Source organism: Pelecanus crispus, chromosome 2, assembly GCF_030463565.1.
Source record: "Pelecanus crispus isolate bPelCri1 chromosome 2, bPelCri1.pri, whole genome shotgun sequence".
Lineage (NCBI taxonomy): Eukaryota > Metazoa > Chordata > Aves > Pelecaniformes > Pelecanidae > Pelecanus > Pelecanus crispus.
This window is the reverse complement of record NC_134644.1, coordinates 136,850,450-136,863,831: the sequence shown is the minus strand read 5'-3', so window position 1 is coordinate 136,863,831 and position 13,382 is coordinate 136,850,450. Positions and strand designations below refer to the sequence as shown.

The 13,382-nt window shown below is 36.9% G+C and overlaps 1 protein-coding gene across 7 annotated transcripts in view; it reads left to right on the top strand.

Annotated features, from left to right (window-relative positions):
* The window catches only part of ARFGEF1 (ARF guanine nucleotide exchange factor 1), a 98,803-nt gene that overhangs the window by 30,931 nt on the left and 54,490 nt on the right, over positions 1-13,382 (top strand). For all 7 annotated transcript variants that reach the window (XM_075706279.1, XM_075706276.1, XM_075706278.1 and 4 more), the window contains 3 exons: positions 1,367-1,397; positions 5,640-5,796; positions 6,867-7,013. In XM_075706279.1, coding sequence (XP_075562394.1) covers positions 1,367-1,397; positions 5,640-5,796; positions 6,867-7,013 — 335 coding nt within the window. The remainder of the gene's footprint in view (positions 1-1,366; positions 1,398-5,639; positions 5,797-6,866; positions 7,014-13,382) is intronic.

Genomic DNA, 13,382 nt, shown 5'->3' with positions numbered 1-13,382 from the left:
GAATATTGAGTATCTGGAATATGGAGTTATTTTCATGTTTTGTCTAGTCCTGGGTAACACAGATTTGAACTAGCTGTTTCTTGGAAAAACCACTGACCTGCTAACCTGTGAGTTTTACTGGGGGTAAACAGGAGCATCAGTCATATCAGAACTAAGATTTTAGGTTGACGTGCACTCATTATGTTCACTTTTCTTAGTGAAGAAATAGCAAGTCTATTAGTAAACATATTTGATACTAGTGATTTGTGATAAAATATCAAACTTAGGAAGCTGTGTTATGTAAGTGAATCAGTATGACTGTGCGAAATGGTAAATGAGGGATAGGACGCAGACAAAGTGCGCTTTTGCTGCATGGGAGCTTGGTTAGAAATACTTTTTTTTAATCAGAATCAATCCATGCCACTAGTTTAAAGGTTATACACAAAAATCAAAGTAAAGTGTTGGTTTTAGTTGATTGTGGTTTTGTGTCTTTGAGCAGGACTGGACTTTACAATGGATTTCCTGAGACTATTTCTTAAAACACAGATATATATAAAAATGTTCATACTTGATCCTGTACATTTTATTTCAAGAATATGTTCCTACAACATTGGAAATCCTAGTCTTTATAGAATCATTTTATGATTTAAGTGTGCTAAATAACTAGAGAATACAGACAAAAGTACTCTTGAAATTGAAGATGTTTCCTAACATTAGTTTTAGTAATTTGAAATTACTTTTAAAATGTGTTGTAAAAAATTACTTTGAATGTCTTGTCAACAGCATTAAACTATTAGACCTTCTGTTTTAATATATTTTAAAATAGTATGAAATAGAGGCACTACAGCCTTTTTTTTTTTCCTCCCCTCTAGACATTACTGTGGTGTCTAACACTGTTTAAAACCAAAGATAATTATTAGTCATCAAGGTGTCATGTAAGACTCAGCAATGGTCATTTCTTTATTGTTTTTTGGTATAATCCACATTTAACAAGCAGTATATCTTTTATTGATAGATTAATTGTTTTAATAATATTTGTGTTTTCCTCGTTATTTCTATATACATGAGCTGTGAAAAAAGCTTGCCTAATGTCTTGGCAGAAACACTCTAGGGATGTGGTGTTGAGCTGGCATGACTGGATTTAAATTTAAGTGTTAAGTTTTGAATATAGATTTGTAAAGTAATTTTGATATAGTTTGTAACCAATGCAGGTGAAGGGTAGTAGCTCTTATGAAACTGCCTTTGAACATGTATTTTCTGTTTTAAACTAATCTTGGTTTCAAATGTTTGCCTAAATAGTTTTGCTTTCCAATAATTTTCAGTTAATTTTATAGTATTTGTGGTTTTGATACTATTTCCATAACTATGCCTTTGTTTCATTTTACAGAGGAAATAAAGGCTGAAACAGAAAAGCAAAGGTATGTGATAGTTCATCGTATTGAGCGATAGTGCTTTTAACTTCTTAAAATGTGTACCATACTTATTCTGCATTGGGAGTACGTGCTATCTCTGAAAAGCATTTTTAATGTATTTTGTAAGGTTGGTGGTTTCTGGAAATGTGCTACGAGTGCTGCTTCTGTGACTGGCTGTTACAGTGCAAGGCGTGGGGCCTGGGAGTAGAGGCAGAAGATAGCTTAGAGGGAGCAGGCTTATACTGTCTGGCCAGGGAGGGTAGGAATGGGGATCCAGATTAGAAAAGGTCTTTGTGGGTGGCACAGAAAGAAGGTATTGGTGGAGAGGCCTGAGTTTAAAAGGCTCTTGAAGTGGGTTGAGGGAAGGGGGAAGAGCCTGGAATGCAAACGAAAGACTTGAACTGTGAGTGAGCAAGGGGAGGAGGTTGGGGTGAGGAAGTGGGAACGGGTAGAGAAAACTAGCGTAATTTGAAAAGGTAATGTCTGGAAGGGACCTTGTTAGGGAATAGGTGTAGACTTCTGGAGGCAATTCCTCTACAAGTGAAGGTAGAAGCCAAAATTGACATTGAGCACTCTTCTGCTATCAACAAGTACATTTTTAAGTACTGGTAAACTGTGGAATCCATTATTAGTATTAGTTATGATGTTCCACAGGATCTTCTTCCTCATTCAGTGTACGTTGCTAACCATGAGTCAGGGCTGTGTGGTGAAGACTGCTTATACCGCTTGTTGAAAGAATCATCAGTGGGTGAAACTGATGATGAAAGTGCTCCTATGGCTTAGGCAGATGAGTGCTGCTTGGGGACCTGCATTCTGCCCTGTAACTGAATTTCTGGTTTAGGCAAAACATTTAAACCACAGCTCTCAAAATTGGCTGCTAATGATTTCTGCTTCCTCTCCTGGGTATTTGAGCTGAAATCTACAAGTTTTGGTTTGGAAAATGTAAGCACTTCTAGCTGGAAAGCAAGCTGGTGGGAACTTTGTTTCAGAAGATGTAAAGGACAATTTAATATCAAATACGCTGAACAATTTAGTCTCCCAGCTTATCAAATTGGGCACATAAAAATTAGTGGATGCATCTGACTGAATCACTGTACTTCAGTTTCCACCAGCAAAATAAAGTGAATACCATCAGCTCGTAGTAAGGTTGAAAAAATAAATCTAACATTTGTGTAGTGTTCAGAAAATGCACCACAAGACAGTCTCACACAGAAAATAATAATGTGCTTATGTAACAGGTTTTACTTAGAGTAGTATAAATAAAGCAGAAGTCTACATTGTGAAGCATCATAAGAAAAAAAATGCTTAACGTTAAATATTCAGTGAGGGCTATTTGTTCTGGGCACTGAATAAGGAAAAGTAATATCTGATCCTGTAGTTAAATACCATGCTAAAACTAATGAGAGCACTGAATTATAATGATTTATGCAAGCATGGTTCAACCATTTCTGAACTTTGGGTGCTTAAATTCTGTCCTATTAATACCTGAAGCTGTGATTTTTTTGGGTATAATGTGTATGTCTTACCTGCCTATGTACATCTTCTAAACAGATTTTGATTTCTACAGTACTGTCTTTATTTTGACAGTAGCTTTTTGCTGCTGGGAAGGCATTGCTGGAATTGGAAACTGTGAATGGATTTGCCCTGTTCTTACTGTAGATTCAAGTTTTTTTAGATGCAGTAGAATATACTGTTTTTCTAGGCCTTAGAATAGAGAAACTTCTTATTTAGTTTATCAAATTATTTTCAGCTTCTTACTTCCGTGATTGAGATTTGAATATCCTAACAAGGGACTTCTAATGATAAGTCATTAAATTTTTCCAGTCTATGTTCAAGGAAACTGATCTCACAGTTAACCTGGAATGGAATGCATTGAAAAATAGATCATTTCCACCTCCCAGAAATTTTGCATGGAAAACTGCTTCTTTTGTTGTTTGTTTGTGTTTTTTAAACAGAACTGATGTCTGGTAGTGGGGCGGAGGGGAATGGAATAGAAGAGGACAGGCTGATTTACATAACTGTTACACAGCAAATGCTGCCGAAATAATTTTAAAAATTAATTGTTTGATAGACGCCTTAGCCTGTTTCTATGGCTGATATGTAAATATCAGCGTATTTCATAATTCTCATGCTTGGTAGATCCCTTGGTTTGGTGGAATAAAGTTATGTTAGGGACAGTTTCTGGTTTCACAGTCTGCTGGGGAAAAAAAAAACAGCTGAAGTAATTTATTCGCTGGCATTAGTGGAAAAAACCTTTTGGGTTTCTCTTCTCCCCTCTCCCTGCTCTCCCCTTCCATCATCAACAAGGTGATGAGCTTATTGAGTTATCTTTCCAGAGACAAATGGAGCATCATCTTCCATATTTATTATTTTGGGCATTTAATAGCTTTCAATTAAGAGAAGCTTCAGGCTTCTGCAGTTGCTTGCTGTGGCATGGGTTCTTAATTTTCAGAATCTCATCATGGCCTGCTCCTTGTTTCTGAAAAAAAAAACTGGTTTTATTTCCGGAGTGCCTTTTTAACCTAATTTTAATGATTTGAGTAGACATAATCACTAGATGAAGAACAGTCTTGTCATAAGACATGAGCAAGAGATACCACCCTTCCATTCCTCAGAGAAAAGCTTTTGTAGGAATTTCAGAGGTTTAAGAACGTAGAAGAATCATGTACTTTCTCTGCAACTTATCTGATTTGGGTTTTGTCCAAAAGAGCTCTGTTTCCAGCAAAACATATTGTGCAATAAATAGTTATGCACCCAACAGAAAAACAAACCTCTGCTCTTCTTCAGGAGAAACATATGTAGGGATTAAACCTTCAAAAGAGAAGTTATTTAGTAGAAAGTAGAATCTTAACACTAATTATTCACTATTAAGACTTAAAATTTAGGTACCCTTTTTAAGCAGCCTAAACAAGGAGGGCTGTTTGAATGTGGTACCAAATATCTTCTCAAGGACAATCCAGCTTGCTCCTTGAAAAGCTGAAATTGATAATTTATATTATTGATTATTAGTTTAAGGCTCTTTCCATGATGCGTGGGACTGCATTCATTCTTTGGATTTATAATAAACTCTTAGCAGTTCACTATTCTACTTCAGCAACGTGAAAAATGTGTATTTTCTACCATCTACATTCCTTGAAGCGTCTGATTTAATTGGCCTGGATTTGAAATTAGTTATTCTGTAAAGATCTATTTGAATTACTGCAAGAATTTTGTAATCCTTCACTACAGAATACGAAGTTATGCTCTTTTTCTTTTTTTATACCAATTATCAAGTCTGCGTAAGATTCTGTAGTTTACCTTTTACATAAAGATACGTATGGGTGCACAAAAAGATTAGGAATGCTTTATATAAAGGTGATGGGCTCTTCTGTGAAATGAAAAGTCCGAACATCTTTCTTTGAGTCAAAGGCAAACTGCATTGATGCACACAAATTACTGAAAAATTACCTGTTCTTAATTGTCCCTTTTAACTAAGTAATAATGAGCATGCCCTTTCTAAAGGTGCTGTAAGCAATAAGACTTCAACAGCTAATAATTTTGTCAAATTTTTTACAGTTAGCCATTTCAGATACATTGCCCAAGTGAGATACATTGGTAACCACTGAACTCTTAAAATTCTCTGGTGTCCTCTGAAGCACAGATAGAGCAAAGTTTTGGGGTTTTTTCATTGGTGTGTGTTTGTTTGTTCGTTTTTCCTCTGAGTATGTCAGTATGAAGGTCAGATATGATTTAATCTCCAAAATAGATGTACGTTCTCTAGAGTACTGAACCAAACTTGTATCATAATACAGTGGTTGAGTAGTTCTTAACTTTGAGGGTCATTAAAATTTTTGGCAAGTTGTATTTTTATCTGTTCTAGTAGTAACAGACTAGACTTCTCTCAGAGTTATCATTTAACGTGGAAATGGTACTGAATAGATTTCCCTTCTTCCCCACTGCCTTCACCAACCAAGTGAGGGGAGTCTTCCTATTTTCAGAGGAAACAGTTCTTTATGCCTTCAAACTGGCAGGGACCACTGAATATCTGCTTAGTGTGCAAATGGGTCAATTTGCCTGATCCATAAGGGAGACAGATGAAGTATAAAAGCTGTTAAGAATACTTATACAACCATATTTCCATTGTGTTAACTTCATAGAAGTTACTCTTTCCTAATGTTAATTTTCTTGCTATTTCATTCATAAACATTGTGGTGGTGAGAACTATTTGTGTGATCACTTACAGCACTCTAATACAATCATTCTGTTTAGTCCCCCTCATGGAGAAGCAAAGCCTGGTTCAAGCACTCTTCCACCCGTGAAATCAAAGACAAGCTTCATTGAAGCGGACAAATACTTCCTACCATTTGAATTGGCATGCCAGTCGAAGTGCCCCAGGATTGTCAGTACATCTCTAGATTGTTTACAGGTCTGTATGAAGATGAGATTTAACTGTCAACTATAAAATTCTGTTGGTTTGGAGGGGAAGTACAGTTGTATGTAACAAATAATGTTGTTGTTTTTCTATTGCTTTATTGCACACACAACCAAATTGAATGTATTTCTCACAAAAGGTGAATGTATGTCTTATTATGTAGTGCATATGTGTGTTTATTTGTGTATATATGTACTATCACAGTGACATGTTTGGATCAACTTTATTATGTTAGTGTAAAACTACCTATTTTCACGTGTGTATCTATGTGTTGAACTAACACAGCAGGTACCGCATTATCAGATGTATTTTATGCTATTTATAATTGGAGTAAAATATTTTCACTTTGAGACATCCAGCCTCTGAAAACTGATAGGCTCCTGTAGTGTTTTCAAAACAAATTCTACAGCATGGAATTTAGCCATTTGCTTCTCCTGAGTAGCCCAACAGTGAACTCTATTAATATATTCACATTCACAGGCACATGCATGCCTGGCATGTTGTCGCACTATGATGCCTTGCTACTCTGTGTATTTTTTGAGTAGGAGGCCATGGGGATTTACGAATACTCTCATGCCTGAAGTGTTCAGCAGATGATTTTGTTAATTTTGTAATAAATTCCATTTCAAAGTACTGAAGACCTAGAGAGAGGAAGGGATAATAGAACACTTCAAAACAGAAGACTACCTAGTAGCTGAAATAGAAAGCATTTGCAGCTGGTTTATCTGGTATTAAAAGCATTTGTGTGCTGACTACATATGAAGACTTGTGTGATGTGAGTTAGTTTTTAGAATCCTGTTTGTTTTAAAACGTTAACTGATGAACAAAAGCTTTAATGTTAAGCATGCTGACAAACTTTGTGTTGCAGTTGCTGAGTGAAAATTGAATAAATCTGGAGGACATTTAAAAAAAAAAAATCCTTGGCATTTTCTGAGACTTGGGTTAAAATGTACTGTTTTAATTATTCTGTGCAAGTTAGAGCTATCAAGTGAATTTATTTATTATAACAAAAAGCTGGCTTACTTTTTAAGCTCTTACTTACGTGTTTTTCTTCTCTTCTCCAGAAACTTATAGCATATGGGCACTTGACAGGGAATGCTCCAGACAGTACAGCTCCAGGCAAAAAATTAATTGATAGAATTATTGAGACAATATGTGGCTGTTTTCAAGGCCCTCAGACAGACGAAGGGGTTCAGCTACAAATAATAAAGGTAATATGATTAATACTTCCAGTATTTATAGTGGTGACAGCAGGAAGACATTCATGGCCTCAGAGTTCAAAAGCAAAGTGTTTAATTTGTAAACGTAATGGTAATTTTAAAATATTTTCTTGATCCTGTTTGTTTGAGATGGAAACTCCCTCTCTTATGCTCCTTTCCCTACTTTCTCCCATTGCATTTTGGGTGAGTTTGTGATTGTGACCTGAAGTCTTGTGCACAGATCCCTGGGTGAAATTTCATTCACAGCAGATCAGCAGAGCTCTCTAATTGTGAGGAATTACTATCAAATAGTCCTGCACTCCCAGTGGGGAAGATGGTAATTAAGCAGCAGATTTTTAATCCCATTTTGGAATTATTTTATGAAATGCAATTAGACCTGGCAGTCAGGCATTACCATGGTAGCTGTGTGCTGCTGTGTCATAGACTTTTGCTTGAAGGAGATCTAGGGTTTCTTTCCATAGCTTATATAAACGTTGCATGTAGGTTTTGTACAAATAAGTGTTTCTGGGGAATGTTAGCAGTTTTCTGATTGCACCCATTAATTATGGGTATTTATTACAGGAAATTACTATGTCAACTAACAGAAGTTAGCCACCTAGTGGAAATACCATACCCTACTCCTGTAACAGTAGTCTTTGAATGGTTGTGACGATGAGCAGTAGTGAAGAATACAGTTAAAGCTGGTTATGAGGGATGGCGTGTTTGTTATATTCTTGTGTATATATGTCATGAGGTGTTGATGTTTCTTGCAGATTGTGTTTACTTGTTCTACTGCAAAGAAGGTAGTTTGTTCCTCTACTCCTTTTCATGGCTTTAATCTTCCTTTTTCTTGACGCTCCCCTTCTCCAGCAGATAGTTGTTGCAAATGTTGTTTTATGCTGCTGTTGTCTAGATTTGTTGTGTTGTTTTGCCCAAGTATTTAAGACATTTTTCATCTTGCAAAGGGAAGTTGATGTAAACTTTCAGTGGCTGAAACCATTATACCTCACTCTCACTGTAATACCTTCTGTCTGAATGCTTTCTTGTTCCAGTCCTTGGTCAAGATGTTAAAAAGTTAACCTCTTGCCTGAAAGGGGGTATCTGTGAGCTGAAATTCTTTCTGTCTGAGAAAATAGTTGAGAAAGTAAATTCTTCAACAATTGTAAAATGCATTAAGTATGGAAATTCATTTAGCGCCTTGATTTTTTGACTGTTTAGACTTAGCTAATTGCCATGTTAGAATGCCTGGGAGAGTGGAGAGTACTGTTTTGGCTTTGACTCCTCCATGTTTGTCCAGTACACTGGACACTATAAAAAGCATCAAAATCAGAAATAATCTTAGCAAAGACCAGAACTTTTTACTTCCTTTGGGGGAATAATGAAACTGCCGGGTCAGTCATATTCTCTTAGGCTTCATAACTCTTCAGTTCTGGGCTGAGTGCGAACCCCGCTTCTCCAGTATTATTTGAAGGACGGATCATGTGTCTTTTCAGACTCTTCTTTGGTCCTGGTGATTAATATGTTCTCTGAAGAATTTTAATTCCATCAGGGAGATAGAAGGCAGGGGACCTGGGTCTCCCACTTTTTGTGCTGTTACTCACGACATGAGCAGTGCTCCCGCAGGGCAGCTGTATCACCAACACCACAGTAAAATCTGAGAACCTTGATCACTCGGGCACCTTCCTCCCTGGAGGGTCATCTCAGTCCTGCAGGCTGAATGGATAGCCCTTCTGTAGCATGCTGCTCTTGGCCTAAGGCCTGGGAGCCGGTGTTGGGTAAGAGTTCGTATGCGGTGCTGTTTGCTAGTTACTAGATGGCTTTCCAGTGGTGGATTCATCTTAAGCAGGTTCCCAACAACCAGAGCCACTTAGGCGTTCTGAAAATACCTTTCTGCTGACTACCAAGGAAATAATCTTGCTGAGACTGAGGAGTGTGATTTGTGTCTTTTTAGGCGTCTAATCTGAGAGGTATGTCTGGCGGTAGTTCTGAGAGTTGGTGGCCAGTTTTAACTTCTCTGCCCCTATTTCTGTTTGCATGTTCTCATCTCTGTAATCCCCTCATTCTTCATCTGCAGACTGCGTGGTGAACCGGACTGGGAAATTAGCCTTTTCCTTCTTTCCTCTTCTCCTTGATTTGATGTAATTTTGATAGGAAGCCATGCGAATTCTTGTTTGGTTGTTACGGTGAGGATTTCTGGGGCAGGAAAAAAGCAATTAGGCTACTGCTGCCATTGAAAATTGTTTATTCAAATTATGTTTGAAATGGCCTCCCTTGATTGAACCTTTTTGCCTTTAGTCTTGCTCTACTACGGCTACTATGGTATTTGTGGTGTGTGCGTGCAAAGTTCCTGTTGACACCTGCAGAGGTTTAGCTGAAGTTCTGTTTACATTTCTGTCTCGCCTTTTTGTTCCTGAAGGACTGCCAATTATGACAAAAATTATATTGAATTTTTAAAAAAATCTATAAAGAAAGAATAGGGATGAGGAAGAAGGATGGGACATGAGATCAACTGTTTATCCTCATCTGTGTTTTCTTTCCTTGGTCTGCTGTATAGTATTTGTTTTTACCTGGATGCTTTTACAGCTTAACTTACTCATGTTTGGCAAAGAAAAATTTTTGTGTGTGCTCGATAGTAGTAGTTTGAAAAGTTGAATGTTGTTTTAGTGATCACTTTCTGAGTCTTCCATATGCGATAGACTGTTCATAAGGTCAACTCCTGTATGTGTCTTTTTACAACTAGTCATGCTGTCAGTATTACTGGTGTCCATGGAGGAAGGAAAGTTGAATCAAACATTGCTTACACAAGTTGCCTTTTGAAACGAACTAAAAATAGAGGACAACTCATCGTTGGATTACAGAATGGGAAGACTGTAAAAGCTATTATTAGTTAATTAGAATTAGTTAATTCTGAGGAATAAGGAGAATGATGATAGGTTTGAAAGAATTTTAACAGTACTTACGTGAAAAGAGATTCCAAATTGAGAAGACCCTTAGAAGAAGCTTCTTCATTTCCATGTCCTGTTGCATTTCAGTAGTGTGGAATGCTGTCTAAATAACTTAATCATCTACAATAGCATGTAGTAGTGTGGTTATTTTTTCCTATAAAAAAATCATAGAAAGCTTAATTCCTCCTGCTGAGATTAAAAGGAGCTGTGGATTATGGAATGATTTGAGAATCGAAATAACGATGCAGGCGTTTTTATTTCTGAATCTTTGTATTTTGAGGCTTTCATCTTAAGTTAATGGTTAGGACTGGTTACTTAACCTGAAAATGCTGTCCTGTCAGTTTGCAATTTTATTTTTTAGAGAAGGACTATGTTTTCAGAGTTGGACATGAAATACTTCTGGTTTGCAAAATAAGTATCTGTTTAATTCTGTATTAGATTCTAGTTCATTTTGAACACCTAACTTTCCAGTGATAAAACTAAATAAAAATTTATATTCATATATAATTTATATTCTTTATATTATCTTCCATAGGAGAAACTGGAACATAGTTCTGTTCTTTCTGCAGTCTCCAGAGTCATAATCCTTCAGTGTGTTTCAGGGCTGGTAACTGACTACATGCTTGTGAATATGGATTATTTTTTCTTAAAATTGATGTTAAGTAGAAAAAAAATACTAGTTTTAATCAAATACTAAGTGTTAATTAATGATCCACTATTACTGAAATCTGGTAGAATCTGGGATATGACACTGTTGATTTAAATCACTATCTTGACTGTGAAGGCATGCTGGAAGCAAACACTGCATTTTTCTATTTTTCATAGCCTTACAGTATATTTCCATAGGTCTTCAAAGCTGGTAAACTAAGTTAGGTAAACATAGGTCTTTTAAAGCTAAAAGTAAATGTATAACATAAATGACTGAATAATTTGGAAATGGTAAAAAGCAGGAGATAATCTTATCACTTGCTCACAAAGAAAATGTTGCTTGGAGAACTATATTACTACATTCTGTATGATTTTTTTTGTGTGTGTGTGTCACTCATATTGACAAATGATGTACCTCTGAGGGTTATTTGATATATTTGTTGCTTTGTTGTTTAAGGATTTAAGTCTCCTGCGTTTTTCCAAAAGTCAGTCCATGGTCATGATAAGTTAATGTTCGGACTTCGAGTTGACTGTTAAAAAAATTTTATTATTAAAAATAAACCCATAGCCCTTCTCAAAGAAAACAGAATTACGTCATTCCAGTAGCTAATACGCTAGAGAGAGGGGTTTGGGCTACTGTGTTTTATGTGCTGTCTCAAGTACTCGAGAGTTCCCAGGCAACTGAATTCTGAGTATTTTACCCAAAGTAAGCCTTTGCTGATCAGATGACAGCTGTATGGTGTCATAAATCTTTCAAAGATAAGATGATCAGAGTTGGCTGAGAGGAAGAAAAGAATCACCCTGAGTTTAAAACTAGGCTTCCTAGCAAGCCTACAAGTAGGTGCATCTGCCTCTTGTGTATTCTTAAATTGTTGTCCTGGTTGTAGTTACTTTCTTTCACCATAACCATTCTGTTCTTGCAGAATATTCAGTGTGAGAGGAACAAAAAGTCTACAGGTACAGATAGATGCAGGATGTTTTTAGTAGAGAATTAATGTTAGTTTAGTTTTTAAACTACATTTGTTTTGCCTCACAAATTGTGATGCTTCTTGTACTGTTCTAATATGGTCATTTTACATAATAGGAAATTCACTAAATAGGCAAACCTGCTTCAGGCTGAAAGAAAAAATACTACGGGTGTCATAAAAAGATAGGATAATCTGTAACTCAGGAAATGATTCTGCAGATTTTTCTCCTTTCCCAAACCCATCTGATGGCTGTTTATAAAAATGAATGAGTTTTATTTATAGTAACTGGGTAGAGGCACAGAACAATAGGGTCTTTCTCAAATACAGAACAATAGGTGTGAAGGACTGGAAGGAAAGCGTAAGGGAACAATCTCACAGTCAGGATGATAGCCAGTAGTTTCAGGACAAGGAGAGCTTGATGGCTGTTCGTATTTTTGCAGGCTTTGTGACAAAGAGAACTTGTGGAAGGACCTAAAGTTTAATGAGGTAGTGCTAACTGTTTTTACAAATGTTTCCTTCCATGCCTAAAGAACAGCAAAGAGGAGGAATATAGTAAAGTAGGCTTTTTTTTTTTAAAACAAAAACAATCATCTCTCCTTAGCTTACACTGAAGATACTGGATGAAAACAGATGAGCTAAGTGTGACCAGAAGGAGTGGGAAGTCGGCTGCAAAAAGTCTTGAGCAGCAAATCTTTACCATGATAGAAAAGAACAACTTAATGCTGTGACCGGAGTCAGTAGAGCCACTGCAGTAGCTTGCTGTTCTGACCTCTGCAGAGAGGCATTTTCCTGTCCAGGCTTCGCTCCCATATGTTGTCCTACCCCATCTCTTCTCCTGACATGCATTTAATACTCTGAATCAACCAAAATAACTTTTCAAACAAACAAACAAAACCCCAAAACAAAATATGAGAAAAGCACCTGTGGAGTTTTTTTGTTCTGTTTTGTTTTTAATTGTATTAATGTGTTGTCATTATAATATCACAGGTGGCTTCATGCCCCAGACCTGTTGCAAAGTAAGCAGTAAGAGTGTATGGCTTTTGTTGTTCCACCTCTCAAGGACATGCATTGCTGTGTAGCAGTTTGAGATTTTGCATAATCCTGCTTAGGTGGGGACTGTTGCTGAGGTGGTTGTCTTCTACTCATGTGTCTCCCCTCTCTTCCTCCTTGCATTGGATCTGGTAGCTGTTTGGCCACAGAGTAAGGCTGGGAGTAATCTGACGAAAATTGATAAAGTGAGAAAGGGAAGGATTAGTTTTCTAACATCTGAGTTGACAAGGGTTTCATATGAGCAGGACTGTCCTGATTGTAACCTGTGGTTTCTCGGGGTTAGCTGTCACGCCAGTTGTGGTAATGATGTACTCTTTTATGATACAGAATGAGGTGATGTTGTTCAGGGCATGCCGTCAAATTGAGCCCTAAATGGAAACTGCCAATTGTAAAATACTTCCTGTCTCATGTTTGTTCTCATATTTCTGCTAGATTGTGGTAGTAGAGGAAGAGAAATGGCATTGAGACATGCAGTAAGCATGACTAATAGCCTGAGGATGGCTCTAAACTGGAAGGAATATTAAAGGTATTAGCAAAAGATCAAAGTTAAAAATGCTTATCAGTTTACAAACATGTATAGTAGTCATTAGGGTTCATCGTCTCTAGTGCCTGAGAAGGAAAGAAACCCAAAGAAGTGACTGTCAGGACCTCTGTAGCCAAGTTGAACTCTTTTAATAGTATGATATCTGCAAGGAGATGCCCTGCTGGAAAGACTGATTTCTCAGTCTGCATAGAAGATGTAATTATTCAGTGAATTTGGATTAATATGT